This window comes from Microcaecilia unicolor, chromosome 1 (genome assembly GCF_901765095.1).
Source record: "Microcaecilia unicolor chromosome 1, aMicUni1.1, whole genome shotgun sequence".
Lineage (NCBI taxonomy): Eukaryota > Metazoa > Chordata > Amphibia > Gymnophiona > Siphonopidae > Microcaecilia > Microcaecilia unicolor.
Genome location: NC_044031.1, coordinates 33967033 through 33994685, shown reverse-complemented (window position 1 = coordinate 33994685; position 27653 = coordinate 33967033). Strand labels below are relative to the sequence as shown.

The following is a 27653-nucleotide window of genomic DNA, read 5'->3' as shown; positions in this document are numbered from 1 at the left end:
TCACCTCCTTTCCAGACAAGACACCTGCAGCATTATCGTTGAGTTCTGTTTTGGGAGTCTCACTCAACTCAGGGGATAGACCCACCCCGCCCCCACCTATTCTCTCCCTAAGTCCAGTGCTCTTGACTCCTTCCCATGATGATGGTTCAGTCCCTGTGCGGGGAGGTTATTGTACTCCTACTCTTCGTGAAAAATCCTCTCCTAATGGGAGGATTAATTTTGTTAAATCAGTAGCGTGCCGTGGACGGATCCTTAAAACAGAATAAACCAGACTGTTAAGATCCCTACTGGAATGCCATCCCGCTGGGGAATTAAAAAATGCGTGGGATAACCACAAAGGAATCCTGTTTAGAAGGAATGGATCCAAAGGAGCTTAGCGGAGATTAGGTAGCAATACCAGTAATTGGGAAACAAAGCCAGTAATGTGCTGCTAGGAAAAATAAATCTTTCTACTTTAATAGAAATAGATAGTAATACAGAGACAAAAGAGGTAGAGCAAAGCACTCAGGTTAGGTGACGTATCCTGCTGCTAACCAATTCCTTGGCTAGAGAAGGAACTACCCACCTTTCTGCAGAAATCATACATATTTATACAGGTTAAGGGCTGGCTAAAATATATGATCACATGACACTTTTCTGGCACAGATGTATAGCCGTTACTGGACTTTCCCTACCTAAGGGGTACAGGTGTACAACTGTTACTGAAATTTCCCTACCTAAGTTTCTTTTACTTCATAATTACATTTGCACTTAACAGCAGTGTCAGTTTGTGCTGGTTTCCATTTCACTATCACTGCACAGTCTCTGTTTGCACACACTTTGCACAGGTCCATGACCTTTCAGTAGCTTGTCTGTGATGTGACCTGCTTCTTATTACCAACAGGAACATGTCAGAAAACACACCAACTGATAACAGGTGCAAAAAGTCCCATTTCAGAAAAAGACCTTCTTGCTGCCCTTATGTTGGAAAAGACAGAATATATATATCTGCCTTTTTAATTTATAGCAGCTTAATCCTTTCATTGTCCTAGCTACAACTCCATGTCTGGTGTTTCTTTGTCTAGAAATAAGTGGTGACCCACACAGGGCTTCGACAATGTGACAGAACAACGTGTTTTTAAGCCTGTAAATTGTATTGCATGTTTGTTTAAAACCATTACAGAGGAATGATCGTTCCTTTTTTTAGTTAGCACATAGGTAAAGGAAATGCCTATAGTGATGTAACCAGCTATTTTGGGGGGCTCTGATTGGCCTAGGAGCTCTTTTCATTTGGAAGAGAGAGAGAGAAAGCTGTTTGCTGAAGCCCTCTAAAAGAGTTATTTTTGATAACTGGTGAACATCTATAATGTCCTTATCTCCCAGGTACTTTCTAGAAAGTAAACAAATGTTTAGTTAGTGTTATAATTGATCCATATTTCAGTTACCTGTTATTGTTTGCTGATTGCACATTTTTAGTTCATTTTTAAGACAATAAACAATTTTCAGTTTATTGCCTCTTCATCTGGACTGATAAAGAGTCCTAGTGGTTTGTGTGTTGGGTCTGTGAGTGCTTTCTGGGAACTGTGGGACCACTGGGAGTGTGGCCTCCAGTAACCTAGAAATCACTGGGGATAATTTGAGAGCAGGAGACTCGCCCAGAGGCGGTTGTGGGGAGGGTGGGAGGAGGGTGATAGTGTAGAGCACAAGCAACAGGTACAGGTGGCCCTGAGCTGTGCTGGAGATAGACCCCTAATTGGCCGCCGATTAACCCCAGGTGGGTGGCTAGGCGTTTCGTGACAGACAACAACTTCAGAAATTTTAGAACAAGGACAGTGCCGGGCAGACTTCTACGTTCTATGTCCTGAAAATGGCAAGGTCAAATCAAGATCAGGTATACATATGATATGTGATATTTCATATGTAATGAGTTTATCTTGATGGGCAGACTGGATGGACCGTATATGTCTTTATCTGCTATCATCCAAATATTAAAAGGCCCTGAAGGAGAAGTGACTTTGGTTGATATTTGGAAGAAAGTGTATGGTTTAGAGGAACTCCTCCAAAAACCTGTATCTCAGCTATGTTAGTTTTCACAAAATGTGGTTTCACATCTTGAGGAAACTGAAGTCAAGATCACTAAGACAGTATCCCATTTAACATCACTGAAGCTCAATTAACAACTTTGCAGTCTGTTAGTACTTCTGGAATTAAAGACTCGTTGAGTCTTCACAGGCAGGTATAGCTGATGGAAAATCAGATGAGGAATAGGAATATTTGGATTTGGAATTGTCCAGTTTGTGCTCTGTTGTCAGCTGAAATTTTGTTGAAACAGTATCTTAGGGAGATATTGATGTTAACTGAACCTGACAAGATGTTGTTTTCAGCATGCTATTATGTACCTTAATTTGTTACGCAGGTGAAGCAACAGGAGGGTGACGCGGATGTACTTGGGTTAAATAACATGGCTTTCCGGTCTTGAGCCTCCTTCGTTTAGGGACACTTCTGTCGTTTGAGGACATCCAGTGGAAGGTTGGTGTTCGGTGGGGTAATCGTTTTGGGTATTGCCACTACATTCTTTCTCTTAGCGCTGGCTTCTTGTGCCGCCGAATGGGAGCGAAATTACAGGAGTTCTTTCAAGCTTGTTCCTTGTGGGGAACTGTCCGTTTGAAGCATGCACAGAGCTCTTTGGTCATATTGGCCACAGAGGGACTTGTCGGGCCTTCTGGACAGATGGGTGTAGGAGCTGGGGACAGTTTTAGGGGCGTGCCATTTGGGGCTATTCCTCATCTGGTGACTGGGGCCTGGCTTCAAGAGTATCATTTTAGGGTGATTCAGCGTGCTTATTTCTCACAGGTGCAACTCTTCCATGCTGGTAGAGCACAGTCGGTGCTCTGTATTAAATGTGGTGGGGCTGCTGGTACTTTGGGGCATTCGTGACTGTCCTAAGAGTCAACAATTTTGGGCCTCTGTTGTGTGATACATGGCCTCTGATCTAGGTGGGGTTGCTGTTGGCAAGGTGGAACAGTTACTTTTGGATATTCCAGGAGCTTTTTGGGCAGGCACCAGGGGTCAAGTTTTATTGTTTCGGATGTTGGGTCTTGTGGTTCGTAAATGTGTTCTCCAATATTGGACCTCCACAGAAGCACCATCGGTGTGGCATTGGCGTAATGAAGTACATCAGCTGGCCCAGCGGGAGGTGAAGGTGGCCAGAGACTCTGTGAAGGATCTGGCCACCCTCTGCAGAAGGATCTTGGGAGACTGGGCGGCTAAATGGCAGATGACGTTTAATGTGAGCGAGTGCAGGGTGATGCATGTGGGAAAAAGGAACCCGAATTGTAGCTACGTCATGCAAGGTTCCATATTAGGAGTTACGGACCAAGAAAGGGATCTGGGTGTCATCGTCGATAATACGCTGAAGCCTTCTGCTCAGTGTGCTGCTGCGGCTCGGAAAGCGAATAGAATGTTGGGTATTATTAGGAAAGGTATGGAAAACAGGTGTGAGGATGTTATAATGCCGTTGTATTGTTCCATGGTGCGACCGCACCTTGAGTATTGTGTTCATTCTGGTCGCCGCATCTCAAGAAAGATATAGTAGAATTGGAAAAGGTGCAGCGAATGGCGACGAAAATGATAGCAGGGATGGGACGACTTCCCTATGAAGAAAGACTAAGGAGGCTAGGGCTTTTCAGCTTGGAGAAGAGACGGCTAAGGGGAGACATGATAGTGGTATATAAAATAATGAGTGGAGTGGAACAGGTGGATGTGAAGCGTCTGTTCACGCTTTCCAAAAATACTAGGACTAGGGGGCATGTGATGAAACTACAGTGTAGTAAATTTAAAACAAATTGGAGAAAATTTTTCTTCACCCAACGCGTAATTAAACTCTGGAATTCGTTGCCGGAGAACGTGGTGAAGGCAGTTAGCTTGGCAGAGTTTAAAAGGGGGTTGGACGGTTTCCTAAAGGACAAGTCCATAAACCGCTACTAAATGGACTTGGGAAAAATCCACAATTCCGGGAACAACATGTATAGAATGTTTGTACGTTTGGGAAGCTTGCCAGGTGCCCTTGGCCTGGATTGGCCGCTGTCGTGGACAGGATGCTGGGCTCGATGGACCCATGGTCTTTTCCCAGTGTGGCATTACTTATGTACTTATGTAGGCGGAACCAAGCTTTTCTACTGGACTACTTATACACTGAGCCCTAGAGGTCGGAGTTTACTGTTGAGGCATTTGTAACTATGAGACCGGTACTTTTGTTTGGGGATTAAATTTGGGGGGAGTCTGACAAAACAAAAAAAAGGGAATTGGGTTTGCGGATGAGTCTGGAGGGTGGGTTCAGTGAGAGAGGTGTCCCGGTGTTTATTTCAGGCTGTGTTTCTTCTGGTGTCTGGGTCTATAAGAACACGAGACCATAGATCCGGTTTGGGGGGAGAGGATTAGGGAGTGTACGTTTACATGATAACTAGCTTTTGCTGTTGAGGTTTTTCTGTATGGCTGCTTATATTTATTTATTTATTGTTCACTTATATCCCACATTTTCCCACTCATGCAGGCACAATGTGGCTTACAAACATTAAATAAAATACAGAATAGGAAAACTTAGAAGAATATAAAAGGAGTATGCAGGGGGAGAAGCATCTAACAGGGTGAACTAGCAGGATAGGAGCCAGGGAGGGTGCATCAAGCAGCGGTATAAAGTGAGGAGTAGGTCTTGGCAAAGAAGTAGGTCTTCAACAACTTCTTGAAGAGGGCGTGGTCCGCTTGAGTTTTAAGGTGTTGCGGGAGATCATTCCAGTGCTTAGGACTCCAATAGCGGAAAGACGAGGCGAAGATCCTCTTGTACTTGACACCCTTACAGTTTGGGAAGTGAAGGTGGAGGAAGGAACGAGCAGCAGGGTTGGCATTCCTGGGCGGGAGGTCGATCAAGGGCTGCATATACTCCGGGGCAAACCCATAGATAATTTTATGGGTCAAGGAGCAGAGTTTAAAGGCAATGCACTCCTGAACAGGCAGCCAGTGTAATTTGAACCGTAAGGGTTCGGCATGTGCAAAGCGTTGCTCTCTCAGGATGAGTCTTGCAGCAGTTATTTTTTTTATTTTTCAATTTGTTTATTAGGTTTCAATAGTCAGAACAAAAATACATTGCCCCTAAACGTCTTAATCTAGTTGAGAAACTCACCTACCACTACCTAGAACACGAGAAAATTAGCTAGATAAAAACATTATTAACATTACTATAGTCCATTCCTTATCTTGCCATAAGTTACATACATCTTGGCAGGTTGCTGTCCTTTCTGCTAATCTAGAAATCCCCCCTCCCTATCCCTCCCCCCCTCCCTCTTCTATCTCCCTCCCTACCCACCCCCGCCCAGGGAAAACTCTCAGGGAATTCCTCTCTCATGTCCAAACATCTAGTTTACATATTCAGGATGCGTCCTCTGCCCTTTGAGGGAATAGTCTGCCAGAATGGTGTCCAGATTCTATAGAAGTCTTTCTCCGTAAATTTCCGGTCTCCTGCACCGTCTGCCATTTTCTTTTCAAATCTCATATATTCTATCATCAGGCAACGCCACTGCTGTAATGTTGGCTCTTTATTTGTAATCCATTCAGTGAGAATCAGTTTTTTCCCCACCAGTGTGGCCCTATGAGTAAAACTCTTGAAGCCCCTAGGGACAGGACACACCAATCTCTGTCGCCCAAACAAAGTCTGGGGTCCACTCTTCCAGGTTGCCCCCCACATCTTTGATGTCGATTGTATGAGGGAGTTCCAGAATCTTTGGACATCAGGGCATACCCAAAACATGTGTCCGAGTGTCGCTCCCTCTGCTCCACATTTGGGGCAAGCGCCATCTGGGGAGATTCCCATATGGAACGCCCGTCTTGGGGGGATGTGTGTTCTCATTACTATTCTGTATTCCATTTCACTGTAAGTGACCATCTTGGATGAATTGTGTATCTTATATATAAATTCCTGTATGGCTCTTGATGTCAGGTTTGTGTCCAATTCTTTGTTCCATTTTTTTGATAAAGTCTCATAATCAGGCTCCACCACCATATCTCTGAGGTGTCGATGGTGCATTGTCAGGGATACTCTTTCCTGGGATTGTAGGGAATAGGCTGACGATAATTCCTCCTGCACGTCCTCCGTAAGACATTCCCATGGTAGACTTTTGATGTAATGTCTCAGTTGCCAGTAGTGGAAACGATCCATCGATTGGAGGGAAAATTGTGCCTGCAAGTCTTCAAATGACCTCGGTTGCCCGTCTGCAGTTAAAGCTTGATATAGGTACACTAAGCCTTTACCCTTCCACCTGTGAAAGGCTCCATGAATAGTGCCTGGCGGAAATGCCGGATTATCACAAATAGCCAGAAAAGGGCTGACCCTACTTTTGAAGTGGTGATATCTGCACACCCATCTCCACACTGCTCTCGCCACTGGTAATATATGTGATTGTTGCAAGACCCGGGGAACGGGTCCTCCTCCCACGTGCAACAGGTAGCTGAAGTGTATTCCTTGTGTTAGGGTCGTCTCCAACGGAGTGTCCGAAAATTCTGAGGTTGCTCTATACCAATCCGAGATATGGCGCATGCCACTGGCCACAGTGAGGCATCTTATACTTAGTAGACCCAGGCCACCAAATTCTCGTGGAATTTGCAATATTGCAACTGAAAGTCTGGCTTTGCGCCCTCTCCACAGGAATCTTTGTATAAGTTTATTTAGACGTTTTTCATCTGACTGTTTGAGAAAAAGTGGTAGGGTCTGAAACGCGTACATCCATTTGGGTGCAATCAGCATGTTATAAGCTGCTATTCGGCCCATTAAAGATAATGGAAGGTTCTCCCAGAGCCGTAATCTGGTGCGGGTTATCTCAAACAATGGTTCCACATTTTCCTGATACAGTCGCACTAAGTTCTTCGGAATGATGGTGCCCAGGTATCTTATCTTGTCATCTGCCCTTGTTAGAGGTCCGTCCACTCCCGGCTGCGCCCTATCAGGGTAGACCTCCATGACCAGGGACTTCTTAATGTTTAGGGTGAATCCCGAGAGTTCGCCAAATTCCTGTATGAGCTGCAACATATGTTTTTGGGAGTCTATTGGACGTGTGGTTGCAATCAGCAAGTCGTCCGCAAATGCTAGTGTCTTGATGACTGTGCTCCCCACCCCAACCCCAGGAATGCTGTCTGTTTTCTTTAAGGCCCTCAGTAAGGGTTCTAGGGATAATATGAACAGGGCTGGGGACATAGGGCAACCCTGCCTAGTGCCTCTGGCAATTTCAAAAAGCTGCGCGCTCACTCCATTCACTAACACTAAAGCTTTCGGCTCCGTATACAGTGTGGTTATTGCGTTATAAAACCAACCCCCGACTCCCATATATCGCAGGACTGTGAACAGATATCTCCACCCCACCTGATCAAATGCCTTCTCGGCGTCCAAGGCATATAAAGAGGCTGGTGTTTCCGATATTTGAGCTGTGGACATAGCCAATAGAAGTCTGCGAACATTCCTAGCTGCCTGCCTAGACCGAACAAACCCCACTTGCTCCTCTCCTATTACCCTTGGTAGTATCTTGGCTAGTCGGTTGGAGAGGATCTTCGCTAACATCTTTAGGTCTACGTTGATCAGGGAGATGGGTCTGTAAGAATCTGCCTGATCAGCTGGTTTCCCGGGTTTTTGAATCAGTGTAATGGATGCTGTGTTTTCATGTTTTGGTAGACGGCCGTTATCAATCGCCTGTTCATAATACGCACTTATCACCGGGATAAATGAGGTGGGTAGTGCTCTATAAAATTCTGCAGGAAACCCGTCTGGTCCAGGTGCGGATCCCATGGGCAGTGTTTTTATTACCTCCTGTATTTCTTTGGCCTCTAAGGGTGCTTCCAATTCCTCCTGTTCCCCCTCAGTCAATTTTGGCATCTCTACCTCGTCCAGGAATTTTTCAATCTGCTCTTCATCTGGATCTCTACCTGCTGTATATAAGGAAGCAAAGAACCTGGTGAGGATCTGGGCTATTTCTTCACTCTTATTTTGGATTTGTCCCCGCTCGTCCTTAAGTGTCAATATTGGACGGCGAGGGCCCCATGCCGTGAATAATTGTGCCAACATTTTCCCTGATCTGTTTCCATATCTACGGAATTTATATTGTTGGGAAGCTAGGTATTTTTGCCCTCTCTCGTGTATTAAGGCGTTAAGCGTTACTTGAATGGCTTTCAACTGCTCTCTTGTCTCTGCGGATGGTTGTCTAATATGTTGGGCCTTTGCTTTTCTTAGATCTTGTTCTAGTCTTACTATGGCGATTGTCTGTTTTTTATTTTTGGCGTGTACATAAGCGATTATCTCACCTCTTATAACAGCCTTAGCAGCGCTCCATAACAATTCAGGTTGTCCTATGTGCTCTCTATTGTTTTGAAGGTAATCTTCCCACTTTTGTCTAAGAAATTCTCGGAATTCTTTATTTTGTGAAAGATAGCCTGGGAACCGCCAATTACGGGCCTGTTGGTAAAAATTTGGCATCTCCATGTCAATCCAGACTAACGAATGGTCTGTGATCTCCTCTGGTCCAATCGTGGAAGCCAGGACCCAGGGGAAGGCCGGTTGGGTAATAAAGATATAATCTAGCCTAGAATATGTTCCATGGGCCCGTGACAAATGGGTGTAATCGCGTTCCCCTGGGTGCAAACATCGCCATGTGTCTATGAGGTTAAGGGCTCTTTGAAAGTAAGAAAGGGCGTGCGCTTTGGGTCCCCTTCTCGAAGTTGCCCCTGGGTTTGAGCAATCCTCACCAGGATCCATAACCAAATTAAAATCTCCCAGCACTAAAAGGTGAGCTGACCCGTGTAAGAGGCACACCCGCACCAAATTTGGGTAAAACTTCGGATCAAATGTGTTAGGTCCATACACCCCCAATACTAGCAATTCTCTTTGATGTACCCATAGCCTTATCAAAATGTAACGCCCATTTGGATCCGCTTCTATCACCTGCGACTTTGTGGCTAGCCCCCTGCGAATTAACACTGCCACTCCAGCTTTTCGATCCCCTGACGACACAGCATGGACCTCTCCTACCCACTGCCTCTTTAATTTATCGTGTTCCTCGAGCGTGAGCCTGGTCTCTTGTATGCAACCTATATCGACCTTGTGTCGCCTAAGGCTTGCTAAAATTTTTGTTCGCTTGATCGGGGTGGAGACACCTCCTACATTCCAGGAGGCGAACCTTATAGACCTAATATTAAGATTTTCTTGCTGTTGTGTGCTCTCTAGCGCTTCTTATCTGTGATCTCCTCGGGCGCCCAGCCTCGCCCAAGGGTGTATAATTGCCTATTCCTTCCCAGATCCCCCCTTGCAACAAAGGGCTCATCTCATCTTCATGACCTACTCTGGACACCAGGAGTGATTCCCTTATTCTTCTAATCTGCTTTCCCTTCTGACTATCAAATCTTTCCCTTTCCCTATCCCTCTCCCCCCCTCCCAATCCCTTCATTTCCCCTCCAGTCTCCATTCTATCCCCCTCAGATGTCTATCAGAGAATAGTGGGATCAATGACGCGAGGTCTCCCCCTCCCCCTTCTACAATATTTTGATTCCCCCATACCTTCATTGAAAAATGGCAAACTCTCAGGCCCCAGTTTCTTTTCTATTTTTCCTCCTTCCTCCTCACTTGGGCTTGCTCTGATAGCTATTGGAATCCATAGTAAGGTTTAAGTTCTCAGCCATCCAGTCTTGTGCTTCTTTTGGAGAATTAAAGGCATGCCATTTACCCTGTTGATTGATCCGCAGAGTGGCCGGGTATGTTAGCATGAATTTTTGGCTGGAGTCTGCTAGTTTTTGGCACACTTTCCCATAGGCCCGTCGTCTCTCTTGTAAGGCCAAGGAGTAGTCCTGGAAAATCTTAACGGGCGTTCCTTCAAAAGTCAGCGAGTCTCGTTTCATTCTCGCTCCTCTCAAGATTTCCACTTTATGAACAAAGTTATGAACTTTCACCATGACCACTCTAGGCCGCAGGTCAGTGTTGTTCCTCCTACCGACTCTATGGGCTCTCTCCAGGCATACTGCTCCAATACTGTCCGTCAGCGCAAATTCCGTCTGCAGCCATTTTTCTAGTCTACTGGATAATAAGCGATCCGGTACTGTTTCTGGAATGCCAATTATACGGAGATTGTCTCTTCTTGATCGATTCTCGAGGTCATCCAGCATTTGTGATTGCTTCCTCACTGTCCGTTTCAAGTCTTCGAGCTCTGCTGCCCTTCCGGTCTGTTCGTCTTCGGCGGCTGACACTCGCTGCTCTAATTCCCCTGTGCGCCTCGTTGTGTCCGCCAAAAGGCTCTCCACTGCCGCTAGCTGACCTGAAAGTTGCTGCAGATCTGGTTGCAGGGCCAGCTTCACAGCCTCCGCCAGTTGTTGTAATTGCGGAGGGGAAAACATCACCGCCTGCCCATCCGGCGAAGCGCCCGCCGCCATCTTGGGATCTGAGATGCGGGGCTTGTCCGCCTCTTTCTTCCCTGTTTTCGGTGGCATTTTAGGCTCCAATCTTGTAACAAATTGGTCCATGCACTCGCGGATCCTTCTTATCGCACTCGTTCGGTACTGGGGGTCAAATCGGCACTTATAAGCGATGCGGGGGAGGGTTCGGCCTAAGAGAGGAGCTTCTCTGCTTCCGCTCCTCTCAACACATCACGTGATCCTTCGTCTTGCAGCAGTTATATAGTTCTTGTATAGTTCTGGTTGTTGTTTTCTGCCTCCTGTTGTCCTTCATTGCCATGTTTTGTCATCAGTAAAAAAAAATGTTGAAACCTTAAACTATTTTCTTTGACATGAGCTGAAATAGAAAAGGAATTAGAAGATTTGACAGTACCTTCCCAGTCTGTTTCCAGCAACTCCACGCACATATACTTCAATTTCTTAAAACCATACTGTTTAACCATCTTATAAAAATTAGATTTTAATCCTTTAGACAATGCAGGTTGTGACCATAGTTCCTCTAGAGTGTAAAACTTGCGTGATGTAACCTCTCTAAATTTTGCTGGAGGATAGAGAGTGTCAAATCTGTAAATAGGCATAGAAATCAGACTTATTGAGTTGGCACTCCTGTAAGAATTCAAAAGACTTCAGATAACCCGCAGAGAATAAATGATTTACAGTATGCAATCTTCTGGCTGCCCAAATTGTTATACTTGCATCCCATATTGGTCTAGCTCCCCCTAAAACCAATGCAAGAGGTGTATGCCAAGAATGCCAGTCTTTATCTATTAAAGTGGAAGTAAGTCTGCCAGGAGCCCCATGGAGAACCATAATCTTGTATTTTCTTTAAGCAAAACTGTTCAGTTAGCCTACATGGCTTGATAGCCACATTCAACTTCCAATCCCATATATGTCTAATGTGGGCAGCTAAATAATATGCCTTAAGGTTTGATATACCTAGACCACCATGCTCTTGGTTGTTGTTCCCCAGATAAACTAATTTGGACTGAAGATCACAGAAAGAGATACCCCATTAGCCAATCATAAATTTATTGTAGAAGCTTACTTATTTTAAATATGAAACTAGACATCTGATTGCAAACTTGCCAATTATAAGTAATACAAGCAAGAGGGGGGGAGTTACTCTGTTTAGGGTTTGGGATTGTAAAGCTACTTGTTAAATGTAAAATTCAACATGGCTGATCTAGTTTGTAAGTTTTATTTCACGCCTTTTTATTTGTTGATAATAAAAATGATTAAACATAAGTAATACAAGCAAAAATATTCCTCGACTGGGTGCCCGAGGCCTAAGGGGAGCCAAGTGGGTTATGGAAAAGAAAGAAGACTTATAATACTACTGAAAACCCTAAGGTGACTAAAGGGTATGGTCCTGTGCAACTGGACTTAAGCACTGACATGGCAGAAGTAAATAAATTAAAAACCAGAGAGCAGTGTGACAAAATTCTCTCTCGTATATGCACTTTTGTATAACTTTTTAAAAATAATTTTTTAATAATATTTTGCAAATTAGATATAATATAATTATCATACTAATCACAGAAGCCCAAGTTTGTTTACCCAGGGGGTCTTTTCTTAAGGCTCGCTCACGTTTTTGGCGTACGCTAAAATTATAGGCGCGCTAAATGTCTGCTATAATTCTTAATGCACTACTCCATATTCAGTCGCATGAAGGGGGCCAATCAATCACTCGCACATATATGCTCAACTTCTTTCAATACAGTTTTACAGGTTTATTCATTAACCGTCAGTAAGATCATGAACAGATTTCTGTATATGTATTGGTTCATCAGAAACACGTACACACATCCATTTGGCTAAAAACTTTGAGCCAGGCATTCAGTAGGAGAGGCACATACTTGTCATTAATCCATGTTTTTTTTTTTGTTACATTTGTACCCTGTGCTTTCCCACTCATGGCAGGCTCAATGCAGCTTACATGGGGCAATGGAGGGTTAAGTGACTTGCCCAGAGTCACAAGGAGCTGCCTGTGCCTGAAGTGGGAATCAAACTCAGTTCCCCAGGACCAAAGTCCACCACCCTAACCACTAGGCCACTCCTCCACTGTTGCTACTATTTGAGATTCGATTCTACATGGAATGTTGCTATTCCACTTGCAACATTCCATGTAGAAGTCGGCCCTTGCAGATCACCAATGTGGCCGCGCAGGCTTCTGTTTCTGTGAGTCTGACGTCCTGCACATACATGCAGGACATCAGATTCACAGAAGCAGAAGCCTGCGCAGCCTTCTACATGGAATGTTGCTAGAGGAATAGCAACATTCCATGTAGAATCTCCAATAGTAGCAACATTCCATGTAGAATCTCCAATAGTATCTATTTTATTACATTTGTAATACCCTGCACTTTCCCACTCATGGCAGGCTCAATGCGGCTTACATGGGGCAATGGAGGGTTAAGTGACTTGCCCAGAGTCACAAGGAGCTTGCCTGTGCCTGAAGTGGGAATCGAACTCAGTTCCTCAGGACCAAAGTCCACCACCCTAACCACTAGGCCACTCCTCCACTTTTAGTCCAGCCTTTATTCTCGATATTGTATATATTTCTCAATTTTTTTCATTAAAGAATTTTTAAAGATTTGTTTAACAATAAGAACCTGTTTTAATAAGAGGGTACTTAGCTTTCCAGCTTACTGGTGCAGCTTTTCCGCTACAATCTAAGCACCCAAGCAAAATTGGCGACTATATATCACCAACACGAATATCCGTGTTTCGCTCATAGCTGTTTCAAGGTAGTCTCCAGATTTTTTCCCTGTGACAGCTTCTAAGATGGCATTCCTATGGGCATCTCTAACGTTTAGCGCGCCCCCAATTTTAGCGCATGCTAAAAACGTGAAAAAGGAGCAAAGGAGGAAAAAGGACCTCAGTAGACTGTGGTTTGTTACTTACAATGACAATTTGATAATCACCCTAACTGGGTTACAATATTGTCCATACCACAGTACACAGAATCGATCATCAGTCCAGAAAAAAACCTCCATTGGATCAATTCTGTGGTATGAACAATATTGTAACCCAGTTAGGGTGATTATCAAATTGTCGTTGTGACAATTTTAATCCAATGGGCCCTGCTGCAGATAACTCGAGCTAATCTTTAGTAAAAGATTAGCTCGGGTTATCCTCGGTGGTGAGTAAGCTAATTGAAACGCTTCTAAAGAGGAGGATTGTGAGATTTCTTGAACTAAATGGAATGCGGGACCCGAGGCAGCATGGCTTCACTAGTGGCAGGTCGTGTCAGACGAATCTGGCTGTCTTCTTCGACTGGGTGACCAAACAGTTGGATGTGGGAGGGGCGCTTGATGTGGTATACTTGGATTTCAGCAAAGCCTTTGACACGGTTCCGCACAGGCGACTGATAAATAAATTGAGTGCCTAGAGTAACAGATTGGGTTAAAAATTGGTTGAATGGTAGGAGACAGAGGGTAGTAGTAAATGGAGCGTGCTCTGAAGAAAAGGATGTTATCAGTTGAGTACCGCAGGGATCGGTCCTAGGGCCAGCTCTTTTTTTTTTTTTTTCCAAATATTTTTATTGCTTTTTCAATTTCAACAGAAAAAAAAACAACAACATTTGCCAAGTCTCAGACATACGCTTTCTCATACAATTCAAAACAGTTACAGATAAAGCAACCTTCCCCCCCCCCCCCCCCTCCCGCACTATGGTGGTGACAAAAGCACTTCTCTCTTCTGTTCGTATGGGAGCCATATCTTCTGAAACAAATTAACATGGCCTTTTCTAATTGCTGTCAACTTGGACATCTGGTATATATGCATGCCTGGTGGTTCGACCTGCTTCCAGGCCTTCGCTAGCATAATTTTAGCTGCTACAAAACACTGGATCACTAATTTATGCCAGTGTATCCTGACTTTCGGGGGCCGAAGGTGTAATAAGCAATATCCTGCCTGACTAGGGTATATCACCTTAACCATTGTATGAACCATCTCCAGCACCTGTGCCCAATACACCTTGACTTTTGGACATTCCCACCAAATATGCATAAACGTCCCTCTTATCCCACAGCCTCTCCAACAGTCTGCAGACATGTGTGTGTAAATTCTCTGGAGTTTGTCCGGCGTGTAGTACCACCAGTACAGTATCTTATATCCATTTTCAATTAGGGGTTGTGCTATAGATGGCTTTAACAAATATCTATACACACTCCGCCAGTTCTCATCCGTAAAGCTAGTTTGGAGCACCGACTCCCATCTCCTCACATAATATTCCTGCGGAGTTGAGAGCAGCAGCAGGGCCCTATAAAGCCTAGTCACATCGCCCCTGCCTCCTCCCCCCCTGATTGCTCTCTCGAGCACTGTTTCAGCCAACTCTAGTTCTTCCCTCGCTCGTCTGTGTATATAATTTCTCAAGCAATGATAGTATACCAAATCCTTCTCCTCCAATCCATACTCCACCTGCAGATCCTGAAATTCCCGTATTGTCCCCTTATCCCATATCTGATCTATTTTATGGAGTCCCTGCTTAGCCCACCTTTGATACACACTCTCTGATTTTCCCAGTGGGAATCCTGGAGCTCCACAGATAGCCATTTGTAGGAAATATTTCCTGTCTGGGAATGTCTGCGCTCGGATGTGGTACCAGGTGTGTAAGAGATGACCTATCCCCACCGGAGCCCGTCTGATAGCTGCCCAGAGGTCCTTCCCCGGGGCCCATAGTATAGCTCCTAAGTATCGGGTTCCTAGCCATGCTCTCTCCCAGTGTAACCATTTCTTATTATTTTCAGGGTACCATTCCGCTAAAATCCTCAACTGTGCAGCCTGATAATATAGATAGAAATTTGGTACACCCATGCCTCCCATGGCCGGGAGTTGGAACATCACCGACCTGCGCACCCTGGGCGGCCTCTTCCGCCAAATGTACGCAAACATTTTCCTATTTAATTGTTGGAAAAATGAGCGGGGAATTGGTATTGGAAGGGCCAAGAACAGGTATAGTAGTTTGGGGAGTATCATCATTTTTATTGCATGAACTCTGCCCATCCATGATATGTTTAGACCTTCCCATCTATCTAACTCTTCAAATAACTCCTTTATCTTTCTGGGATAGTTTGCTTGAAACATTGTCTCTACCTGATTAGTAATTTGGATTCCTAAATATCTGATGGATTTCTCTGCCCAAACGAATGGGTGAGCCCTCTGTATTTGTTCTATCTCGCCTGGAGGCGTCGTGAGGTTTAAGATTTCTGACTTGTTTGCATTCATTTTAAAGCCTGCCATGCGCCCATAGTGATCCATGAGCTCCATCGCCCGCTCCAGTGACTGTCTTGGGTGTGTAAGGGTTAGTAAGATATCATCTGCAAACAGCATGATCTTGTGCTCACGTCTACCTCTGACCACTCCCCGTACCTGTTGATGGCGTCTAACCATCCTGGCTAGTGGCTCAATTGATAGTGCAAACAACAGTGGCGAGACCGCACACCCCTGTCGTGTACCTCTGCTCAAAGACAGCGGCTTGGTACGTGTACCATTTATCTTAATCATTGCCAGTGGGTTAGCTTATAGCAGGCGAAGCCAAGTCAGAAATCTTCCGTCTAGTCCTATCTGTTTTAGGACCGCAAACAGAAATGGCCATTCTACTCGGTCAAACGCTTTCTCTGCATCCACCGAGAACACGATCACTGGAGCTTCATCTTCCCTCGCTTGTTGAATAATATGGAGCAGACATCTAATATTATCAAATGTCTGCCGTCCCTCGATAAAGCCCGCTTGGTCCTCATGCACCAAGCGTGGCATTACCCCCTGTAATCTCTTAGCCAGCACTTTAGTGAATATCTTATAATCAGTATTTAGGAGCGAAATCGGTCGGTACGATCCGCAATGAAGCGGGTCCTTACCAGGTTTTAAGATCAGTACTATCTCTGCCATTCTCCAAGAGTATGGTAGTTCTCTGGCCGTTTCTAGGGAGGTCACCACCCTCAGCAACACAGGGGCCAACCATTTGGCATACATTTTATAGAACCTGACAGGGAATCCATCTGGACCCGGGGCTTTGTTATTGGGTAGATCTGCAATTGCCCTTTCTATATCTTCTAGTGTCATGGGACCTGACAGTGTTTCCAGTTCCTCATAGGCCATTTTAGGTAGGTCAGCTTCCTTCAAATACTGAGCTATCTCATTCTCAGATGCTGTCTGTTCTGACTGATACAACCTGGTGTAAAATTCCCAAAATATTTCCTGTATTTTTTCTGTTTGAGTGTGGTGTTCTCCCAAAGAATCCTTTATGCCAGTAATGACATTCCGTTGCGCACTCTTTTTAAGCTTAAAAGCGAGTAATCTGCTAGCCCTATTCCCAAACTCAAAGTATTCTTGCTGTGTTTGCTGCATTTGCGCTGCTATTTCTGACAACTGTAGTTCATTTAATTGCGCCCTAAGCTCGTGCAGCTCTGCCGCCTTTTTCTTATCTGCCGGGTCAGTTTTATGGGCTTTTTCCAGATCTGCTACTGCTCTCCTGAGAGTGGTTTCCCGCTCCGCCCTGATTTTATTACAGTGGGCCTGAAGTGATATCAGCTGTCCCCTAAGTACTGCTTTAAGCCCCTCCCATATGCTGATAGGCTGTACCTCCCCCGTGTCATTAAATTTAAGGTATTCTGTTATATCGTTTTCTATGGTACTTATATTTTGCGGGTCTAATAGGAGAGCTTCATTCATCCTCCATTGCCACTGTCTTTTAGGCGCGTTTACTACCCTCATGGTCAGAACCACCGGGGAGTGATCCGACCAAGTTCTTGGTTCAATTTCCACATCACGCACTCTATCCCTTATTGCTTCCTCACCTAGCCAGTAGTCTATCCTAGAATATGAATTATATTTTGGTGAATAATATGTAAAGTCTTTTACTGGCCCATGTCTCTCTCTCCAAAGGTCCTTTAGCCCCCATCTCATCATCCACCCCTTAAGGGCCACTCTATCCTTTTTGGCATAGGTCACCTTTCCCCCCAAATTATCTATTGCTGGGTCCATCGTGAGATTAAGGTCACCTCCCACCATAAGCTGTCCCTGTATGTGTTTTTGCATGAGTTCCTCCAATTCCTCCAAAAATTCTCCCTGTCCCTCATTTGGAGCATATACACATACCAAGGTATAGAACATACTGTATAGGGATGCCACCACCAATACATATCTGCCTAATTTGTCCCTTATTGTTTTATGCATATACCATGGGTGAGCACCAGACATTGCCACCATCACCCCCCGCGTCTTTTTGCCATCTAGACTCGACGCATACTGTATAATTGGAAAGCTTTTATGCTTCATCAAGTGTTCATGGCTTCGCTTTAAGTGGGTTTCTTGAAGAAACACCACGTCTGCTTTCAGACGCAGCATCTCTCTGAACACCTGCCTTCTTTTCTGGGGGGTGTTTAGGCCTCGCACATTCATCGTCACATACGTGCATACCGACATGGCATTCTATTTTTTTCCCCACCTATATATCCACCACCTAGTACATAAGTACATAAGTACATAAGTAGTGCCATACTGGGAAAGACCAAAGGTCCATCTAGCCCAGCATCCTGTCACCGACAGTGGCCAATCCAGGTCAAGGGCACCTGGCACGCTCCCCAAACGTAAAAACATTCCAGACAAGTTATACCTAAAAATGCGGAATTTTTCCAAGTCCATTTAATAGCGGTCTATGGACTTGTCCTTTAGGAATCTATCTAACCCCTTTTTAAACTCCGTCAAGCTAACCGCCCGTACCACGTTCTCCGGCAACGAATTCCAGAGTCTAATTACACGTTGGGTGAAGAAAAATTTTCTCTGATTCGTTTTAAATTTACCACACTGTAGCTTCAACTCATGCCCTCTAGTCCTAGTATTTTTGGATAGCGTGAACAGTCGCTTCACATCCACCCGATCCATTCCACTCATTATTTTATACACTTCTATCATATCTCCCCTCAGCCGTCTCTTCTCCAAGCTGAAAAGCCCTAGCCTTCTCAGCCTCTCTTCATAGGAAAGTCATCCCATCCCCACTATCATTTTCGTCGCCCTTCGCTGTACCTTTTCCAATTCTACTATATCTTTTTTGAGATACGGAGACCAGTACTGAACACAATACTCCAGGTGCGGTCGCACCATGGAGCGATACAACGGCATTATAACATCCGCACACCTGGACTCCATACCCTTCCTAATAACACCCAACATTCTATTCGCTTTCCTAGCCGCAGCAGCACACTGAGCAGAAGGTTTCAGCGTATTATCGACGACGACACCCAGATCCCTTTCTTGATCCGTAACTCCTAACGCGGAACCTTGCAAGACGTAGCTATAATTCGGGTTCCTCTTACCCACATGCATCACTTTGCACTTGTCAACATTGAACTTCATCTGCCACTTGCACGCCCATTCTCCCAGTCTCGCAAGGTCCTCCTGTAATCGTTCACATTCCTCCTGCGACTTGACGACCCTGAATAATTTTGTGTCATCGGCGAATTTAATTACCTCACTAGTTATTCCCATCTCTAGGTCATTTATAAATACATTAAAAAGCAACGGACCCAGCACAGACCCCTGCGGGACCCCACTAACTACCCTCCTCCACTGAGAATACTGGCCACGCAATCCTACTCTCTGCTTCCTATCTTTCAACCAGTTCTTAATCCATAATAATACCCTACCTCCGATTCCATGACTCTGCAATTTCTTCAGGAGTCTTTCGTGCGGCACTTTGTCAAACGCCTTCTGAAAATCCAGATATACAATATCAACCGGCTCCCCATTGTCCACATGTTTGCTTACCCCCTCAAAAAAATGCATTAGATTGGTGAGGCAAGACTTCCCTTCACTAAATCCGTGCTGACTTTGTCTCATCAGTCCATGTTTTTGTATATGCTCTGCAATTTTATTCTTAATAATAGCCTCCACCATCTTGCCCGGCACCGACGTCAGACTCACCGGTCTATAATTTCCCGGATCTCCTCTGGAACCCTTCTTAAAAATCGGAGTAACATTGGCTACCCTCCAGTCTTCCGGTACTACACTCGATTTTAGGGACAGATTGCATATTTCTAACAGTAGCTCCGCAAGTTCATTTTTTAGTTCTATTAATACTCTGGGATGAATACCATCAGGTCCCGGTGATTTACTACTCTTCAGCTTGCTGCTCTCCCTCCCCTCCTTTCCCCTCCCAACCCCCCCCTCCCGTCCCCCACATCTGTGTTTGACATGCCAATTTACCCAATATTGGCATGTCCATTAAAGAGGAAATCACGTCAATAACTCAGCAACCTTCAGCATACCATCACTCTGCACCACAGGGCTAGTTAACCTCAGTGTGAAACAACTCCAGTCTTTTGTTAACAGCAATCATCCCATAGGGCTATAGTCAAATGGTCATCCCATGCTCGCCGATGGGGTCATCCGCTTATCTGATAGTTGGCGTCTCAGTCTCCCCCTTCCTTGGGACACTCGCTGCCATTTCGGCCGTTCTTTCCGTGGTTGACCTGCTTTCTGCGGAGCTGTAGTAGCCTCATCTGATCCATGAGCCGCCAAATAGTCTTGTGCTTCCTCAATCGACCCCACTCTGCATTGTTTGCCTTCTTTGTAAAACATCAAGGCGAACGGATGCTGCCATTTATATTTAATCCCTGCTTCTCTCAGTTGGTTTGTTAGGGGTTTGAGTTCGCTGTGCCGCTTCAGGGTAGTGGATGACAAATCATGATAAATTGCTATGGGATAGCTATCCCACTCGATCGGTTCAGCCGCCCTAGCTTTCCGCATCACCGCTTCTTTTGTTTTATAGTCTTTAAAGCAGGCCACTATGTCTTTTGGCGCATTATTTTTGCGACCGCCTAGCGCTCTATGTGCTCTCTCAATCTGTATGGATTCCGTGTCTAGTGGGCTATCCGGCTCCAAGAGCAGTTGGGCCGCTATGCGTTGTACCACCACTTCGCAATTCACATAATCCGGTAATTCGGGTACGCCCCGCACCCGAATGTTAGCTCGTCGGCTTCTATTCTCTAGATCTTCTACTTTGTCTAGTAGGTATTGAGTCTCTGCCTTCTGGCCTTGCACACGTTGTTCTAGTGTCTGCAGCGTCTCCACATTTTCTTCTAGGCCCGCCTCCAACTCCACCACGCGGCTGCCTAGTTCGGCCATTTCTCCCCGAAGCTCCGCACCTAAGGCAGCTATATCTTGGGGTACCTCTTTTAGGTCTTTTAAATCTGTGCGGATCTCCTGGAACCAGTTGCAGAGCTTTGCCCAGACTTCTTGTTGTGGTGCGTCCGCCACTCCGCCCTCTAGGAGAGCCGAGACTTCGTGGTCGGTCTTCTGACTCGCGCCATTTTCTTCCTGCTGCTGCATCGTCTTGGCGTCTTTGCGTTTAAACGCAAATGCCTGCAAATCAGCTGTTTTGGCGCTTCCAGATGTCATCATCCCCTGCGCTCCGCTTTCACACCGCTTTTCCTTCGGGGTTCGCCTTACAGCGCGGTGCAGATCGCGCCTATAATTAAAGCTTTGCGGTTGCTGGTTCGGGAGCTATCGTTTCAAGCCACCATTTTCAACGCTGACGTCACTTCCTCACAGGGCCAGCTCTTTTTAACGTCTTTGTGAGCGATATTGCGGAAGGGCTGTCTGGTAAGGTTTGTCTCTTTGCGGATGATACTAAACTCTGCAACAGGGTGGACACCCTGGAGGGTGTGAATGACATGAGGAAGGACCTAGCGAAGCTGGAGGAATGGACCAATATTTGGCAACTAAGGTTTAATCCCATAAAAGGCAGGGTCATGCACTTGGGTTGCAAAAATTCGAGGGCACAGTAAAGTATAGGGGGTGAAGTGCTTCAGTGTACGAAGGAAGAGCGGGACTTGGGGGTGTTTGTGTCTGATGACCTTAAAGCTTCCAAACAGGTAGAAAAAGCGATGGTCAAAGCCAGAAGGATGCTTGGGAGCATAAAGAGAGGCATGACCAGCAGGAAAAAGGAGGTGATAGTGCCGTTGTATAAGTCTCTAGTGAGGCCCCATTTGGAGTACTGCGTGCAGTTCTGGAGACCGCACCTACAGAAAGATATAAACAGGATGGAGTTCGGTCCAGAGGGCGGCTACGAAATTAGTAAGCAGTCTTGAATGCAAAAATTATAGGGACAGGCTTATGAACCTCAATATGTATATGCTGGAAGAGAGGAGGGAGAGAGGAGACATGATAGAAACGTTTAAATATCTCAAGGGCATTTATGTACAGGAAGAGAGCCTTTTTCAAATGAAGGAGAGCTCTGGAATGAGGGGGCATACGACAAAGTTAAGAGGGAATAGGCTTAGGAGTAACCTAAGGAAATATTATTTCACAGAAAGGGTGGTGGAGACATGGAATGGCCTCTCGGTGGAGGTGGTAGAGTCGAGGACTGTTCCAGAATTTAAAAAGGCATGGGATAAGCATGTGGGATCGCTTAGGAACAGGAAGAATTAGGGGTTACAGAAGATGGGCAGACTGGATGGGTCGTTTGGCCGTTATCTGCCGTCATGTTTCTGTGTTTCTAAAAGAACCCCTAAATCATTAGCTTTTCATTCTTTATTTTTATTTTGTAATTTAAAATATGTTTCTTAGTCTTCATATAAAAATATATGAGCTTGCTTGATCTTGTGTAAGCTTGCTTAATGACCCACGTTAACGGCACTTTAAACCAGTAGAAATCTAACACTCAAAAAATGGCACGTCAAAGCTGTCACTCCTGTAACCAATTCCCTTCGGCACTCACAGGGCAGCCATATCACCTCGCGGCGTCTGCAGGAGCAGTGCTGTGCTTTGACTCTTTTAATCGTTCACATTAATTCTGTAATACATGCCTCTCTGGCTAATTTCCATTGCTTGACAGGTCCAGTGGTGACTGACTACCTGCATAAACAAATGAGACTGTGAGTCCTACTGTACTTAAATACACAACAATGGCTTACAGGTAGCAGACAGTATAAGAAATACAATTTAAAAAGGGGTTTGGACAGGTTTCTGGAGGAAAGAACCATAAAAATGTTTTAGTCAGGAGCACTTGTAAGAGCCATTGCTCATCCCTGGAACTGAGCCATGAGAAATAGATCTACTTTTTGTTACCTGCTGAACTCTTATGACCCAGACTGGTCAATGTCTCGCTGCACCCTACGCCTGGAATAAACTTCCTGAGCCCCTGCGTCTTGCCCCATCCTTGGCCACCTTTAAATCTAGACTGAAAGCCCACCTCTTTAACATTGCTTTTGACTCGTAACCACTTGTAACCACTCGCCTCCACTTACCCTCCTCTCTTCCCTCCCGTTCACATTAATTGATTTGATTTGCTTACTTTATTTATTTTTTGTCTATTAGATTGTAAGCTCTTTGAGCAGGGACTGTCTTTCGTCTATGTTTGTGCAGCGCTGCGTATGCCTTGTAGCGCTATAGAAATGCTAAATAGTAGTAGTAGTAGTAGATCAGATGCTGGACTTGATGGAGATTGGCCTGGCTCAGCAAGGCTTTTCCTATGCCTAACTGGAAAGAATAAAAAAAACAAACCTCTTTTATATATCGATATGAATGTGATTGTATATTCAGTCTGCAACGCTTGTAGTGATAGCTTGGGAATGTTGTATACCCTGCAAGGAGGGGGTGGCTCATTTACAAAGGGATATTGTATTACTGAACTCATTAAACAGTTTTTCTCCTACAATAATGGCTAATGTTCACTTTTTTATTTTTTGTCTAGAAAAGGATGACCCTAGAAACAGCAATACAGAGGCACATCACTGGAAGCTCAGTGGGAAGCCTGAAGGGGAAAATATATTATCAGAAAGAGACAAAGAAGAAACGTCTTCCTGTTTTGACTGGGGGAAAAAGGGAGAAAACGAATGGATTTCAGAAAATAAACAAAAAACTTTAATAGGAGACTCAATTCTGTGTGAGCACAGTACCAATACTATCATACATACAAGGGAAGAGCAGAGAAACCAAATGGGAGATCAAAGATGTTTATGTCATATTTGTGAGATATTTTTCAGTGATTGTGTAACTCTTAACTCAAAGCAGAGATGTGATACTGAAGAGAGACCATCTGCATGTACAGATTGTAGGAAAGCCTTCAATAAAAAGGGAGAACAGAAAACATGCATAAAAGAGACACATATTACACGGTCTGAGTTTGGAAAGGGGTTCAGTAGGAAGAAAGAGCTAATGGAACTCCGGAAAAATGATAAAGAAACTAGAATGTGTACAGGTACAGAATATGTAAAAAACGTTATCAATAAAGCAAACATGACAAAATACCAGCAAAACAACAATGATGAAAGAATACCTTCAGGTCTTCATTGTGACAAAAACTTCGACCAAGAAGAAAACTGCACAAGAAATGCAAATTTCCACTTAGGACAAAGACCAGTTTCAGGTAAAAAATGCAAGAAAAGCTTCAATCACAGGAAAGCATTCATAGAACAAAAAAAATCTCAGTCTGTTGTCACTAAATGTGAAAAAATCTTTTATAGGAAGGCAAACATTTCAGAAAAGCAGAAAATTCAGAAAAAGGAGAGACTAAAAAGCTGTTACGATCGTGGTAAAAGCATCCATCATAAAAGAAACCTCACAATTCACCGAACAACCCATGCAGCAGTGAAACCATTGACATCTTGTAAGTCTCACAAAAATGTGAGTGAGAAGGACAGTCTCACAGCCCACCAAAGAACCCACACATGTATGGAGTGTGGTAAAAGCTACAGTCAGCAGTCAAGCCTCACAATGCACCAGAGAAGTCACACAGGGGTGAAACCATTTTCATGTTCTGAGTGTAGTAAACGCTTCATCCAGAAGTCAGACCTCACAAAGCACCAGATAATTCACATAGGAGTGAAACAATTTACATGTATTGAATGTGGTAAAAGCTACAGTCGGAAGGCACACCTCGAAAGACACGAAAGAATCCATACAGGAGTGAAACCATTTACATGTGTTGAATGTGGTAAATGCTTTAGTCGGAAGGCACACCTCACAATCCACTACAGAATCCATACTGGAGTACAACCATTTATATGTACTGAGTGCGGTAAAAGCTTCAGTCAGAAAGTAAACCTCTCAGTGCATCAAAGAATCCACACAGGAGTAAAACCATTTAAGTGCTCTGAGTGTAGTAAAAGCTTCAGTTCAAAGGCAGAACTCAACAGACACCAAACAGTGCACACTGGAGAAAAACCATTTGCCTGTGCTGAATGTAGGAAAAGCTACAGTCGGAAGGCACACCTCACAAGACACCAGATAATGCATACAGGAGTTAAACCATTTACATGTAATGAATGTGGTAAATGTTTCAGTCGACAGGTACACCTCAAAATCCACTACAGAATTCACACTGGAGTACAACTATTTATATGTATTGAGTGTGATAAAAGCTACTGTAAAAAGTCACATCTCAGAAGACACCAGAAAATCCATAAGAAATAACATTAGAACATAAGAGTGAAATAACATGATACTACTACTACTACTATTTAGCATTTCTATAGCGCTACAAAGCGTATGCAGCGCTGCAGAAACATAGAAGAAAGACAGTCCCTGCTCAAAGAGCTTACAATCTAGTAGACAAAAAATAAAGCAAACAAATCAATTAATGTGTAGAGGAAAGAGGAGAGGAGGGTAGGTGGAGGCGAGTGGATACAAGTGGTTACGAGTCAAAAGCAATGTTAAAGAGGTGAGCTTTCAATCTAGATTTAAAGATGGTCAAGGATGGGGCAAGACGTAGGGGCTCAGGAAGTCTATTCCAGGCATAGGGCGCAGCCATACTGGGTCAGACCAATGGTCCATGGTCCATCTAGCCCAGTATCCTGTTTCCAACAGTGGCCAACAGAATCCCAAACAGTAGCAAGATTCATGCTACTGATCCCAGGGATGAGCAGTGGCCTTCCCTATGTCTGTCTCAATAGCAGATTATGGAATTTTCTCCTGGAACTTGGCTGTGTCAGCTTTATCAAGGCGAACCTCATGCTTATGCCTTCTCAAATCATTTGAGTATCTGTAGGATAAATGAGATCAGATTAGATTGGCTAACTCGTATTTGTTCAATATACTGTAAAGCTGTGCAGTACATTGTTAAAACGCCCTATGTTGTTCAAACCGTCAAAATAATCATTAAGCCTCAGTCTGTTGTAATGACTTACTCATTCTGGAACAGTGTCTCTTTCCACCGCGGTTTCGAGAACCCATTTAAAGATGGCGTCCTTTTATGCGGATGCTCTTTAATTCAGGATGGTCACTATTGGTTGGCAATTTAAAGGGGTAATCTTCCTTCCACGTTTTTAAAGGGGCATGGTGCTGAATTACTCAAAAAAGGGTTGCCCGTTGTATAATTGTGTTAAGCCCATGAGGTTCAAGGGACTGCAACTTGTAAATCCAGCATTGCTCTAATTGTAAAAGACGTTTGCCTCTATCTCCCCCTCTGCTGCTGGTCTTAACTTGATCTATCGCAAAGCAGTGAAACTGTGAAAATTAGTGTTTAACTGTATTACAATGTGCTGTCAAGGGTGCCCGCGATTTGCTTTCTTTTTAGGCAGGACTTGTGTTCTGTCATACAGATGTGTAATCTTCGTGTGGTTTTGCCCACGTAAAACTTGTTGTAAGAGCACTGTATTATATGAACAAAATCTGATCTGCAGTTGGTGCTAGACCTTATAGAGTAAGTCTTTTGGTCTACTGGATTGACGAATTCTGCTCCTTCCCTGGTAATATTACAAATACTACAGCTGCCACATTTGAAATGTCCCCTCATTGTGGCTGTGTTTTGTCTCTGTTTCAACATTGCGGGACTGAGTATTTGAAGCAAACATTCAGAATCAGGCTCCATCACTAAACCTGAGCAAGTATTCCAACAAGTGGAAGGAATGTGGGAGAATCCACTGGTACCAAAAGGGAAGAAAGGGGCAGAATTTGTGAAGGAAGAGAAAAAAACTCTTCCAAGGAATTAGATCAGCAATTGAGGAAGTACATGGTTACACAGAAAATGATGGAAAAAGACCATATGGCTTATCCCGTCTGCCCATCTGTACTATCTGCTATCTCTTCCTCTCCCTTAGACATCATATGTTTGTCTCATGCTTTCTTGAATTCAGATACAGTCTTTTTCTCCACCACCTTCCCGCTAGGAAGTCATTCCACACATCCACAACCCTATTTGTAAGGAAATATCTCCTTAGATTATGACACAATACTGACAAGTCTAATGTCTACTAATGGACACCAATAGGAGTGCCAAGAAAGCAGCATGGCATCAACAAACCACTTTATTGCAAAAGATCGTCAAGAACCTGACTCGGAAACATTTCAACGCATTGCCTGCATCAGGCAATCTGGCAATAAAATGTATAGTAACTTAAACATATCACATATGATCATATCAGAAATATATATTGATTTAAGCATTAAAACATGATATTGCTACTTAGCTAACAAAGCGCCATACCACTTGCATTAAATAAACTAAATTGGTTATGATTAACCTTATTTTAGAGAACTACCAAGGATATTTATAGAAAACGTTCTACAACTTAGTTGAATCACTGTGTTCTTCTTCTTATTATTATTATTAAATTTGTACCCCGCGCTTTCCCACACATGGCAGGCTCAATGCGGCTTACATAGTAACAATATAAAGAATTACAAATTTGTAAGAAGAATATACAGTTTGTAATGAACACAAAATTAATGGGGTTAACGGATAAATAAATTATACATGAGGGATTGGGTGCAGAAGGAATTGAGCGTATAGGAGGTAGGTGTAGGAAGATAAAAAGGAATGGATATGGGGTAGTAAAAAGGATAATGGGAGCATGGTCCATGTAAAAACAAATGTCAATAAGAATCATGTGAGCAAGTTTTGGTTAGGTTGAATCGTTAGGGTAGGCTATCTTGAAGAGATGGGTCTTCAGTGCTTTCCTGAAGGGCAAAAGGCCGTTAATAGTATGGATAGGTCTTGGTAAAGCATTCCAAAGCTGGCTACCTGAAAAGGAAAAATTGGATGCATAGAGGGATTTGTACTTAACACCTTTGCAGTTGGGGAGGTGTAGATTAAGGTAAGTACGTGAAGACTTCAAACTGTTCCTGGTTGGGAGGTCGATAAGGGGATTCATGTAGGTTGGGGCTTCTCCATGTAATATCTTATAAATCATTGTGTGGACTTTAAAGTTAATTCTTTCTCTGATGGGGAGCCAGTGAAGCTTCTCTCGAAGAGG

The 27653-nt window shown here is 44.1% G+C and overlaps 1 protein-coding gene across 5 annotated transcripts in view; it reads left to right on the top strand.

Moving 5' to 3' along the window:
• LOC115464772 (oocyte zinc finger protein XlCOF6-like) overlaps positions 1-24893 on the top strand; it is a 524570-nt gene extending 499677 nt beyond the window's left edge. For all 5 annotated transcript variants that reach the window (XM_030195150.1, XM_030195132.1, XM_030195144.1 and 2 more), the window contains one exon: positions 23153-24893. In XM_030195150.1, coding sequence (XP_030051010.1) covers positions 23153-24873 — 1721 coding nt within the window. In that variant the 3' untranslated portion in view covers positions 24874-24893. The remainder of the gene's footprint in view (positions 1-23152) is intronic.
• The last annotated feature ends 2760 nt before the right edge of the window (positions 24894-27653 follow it).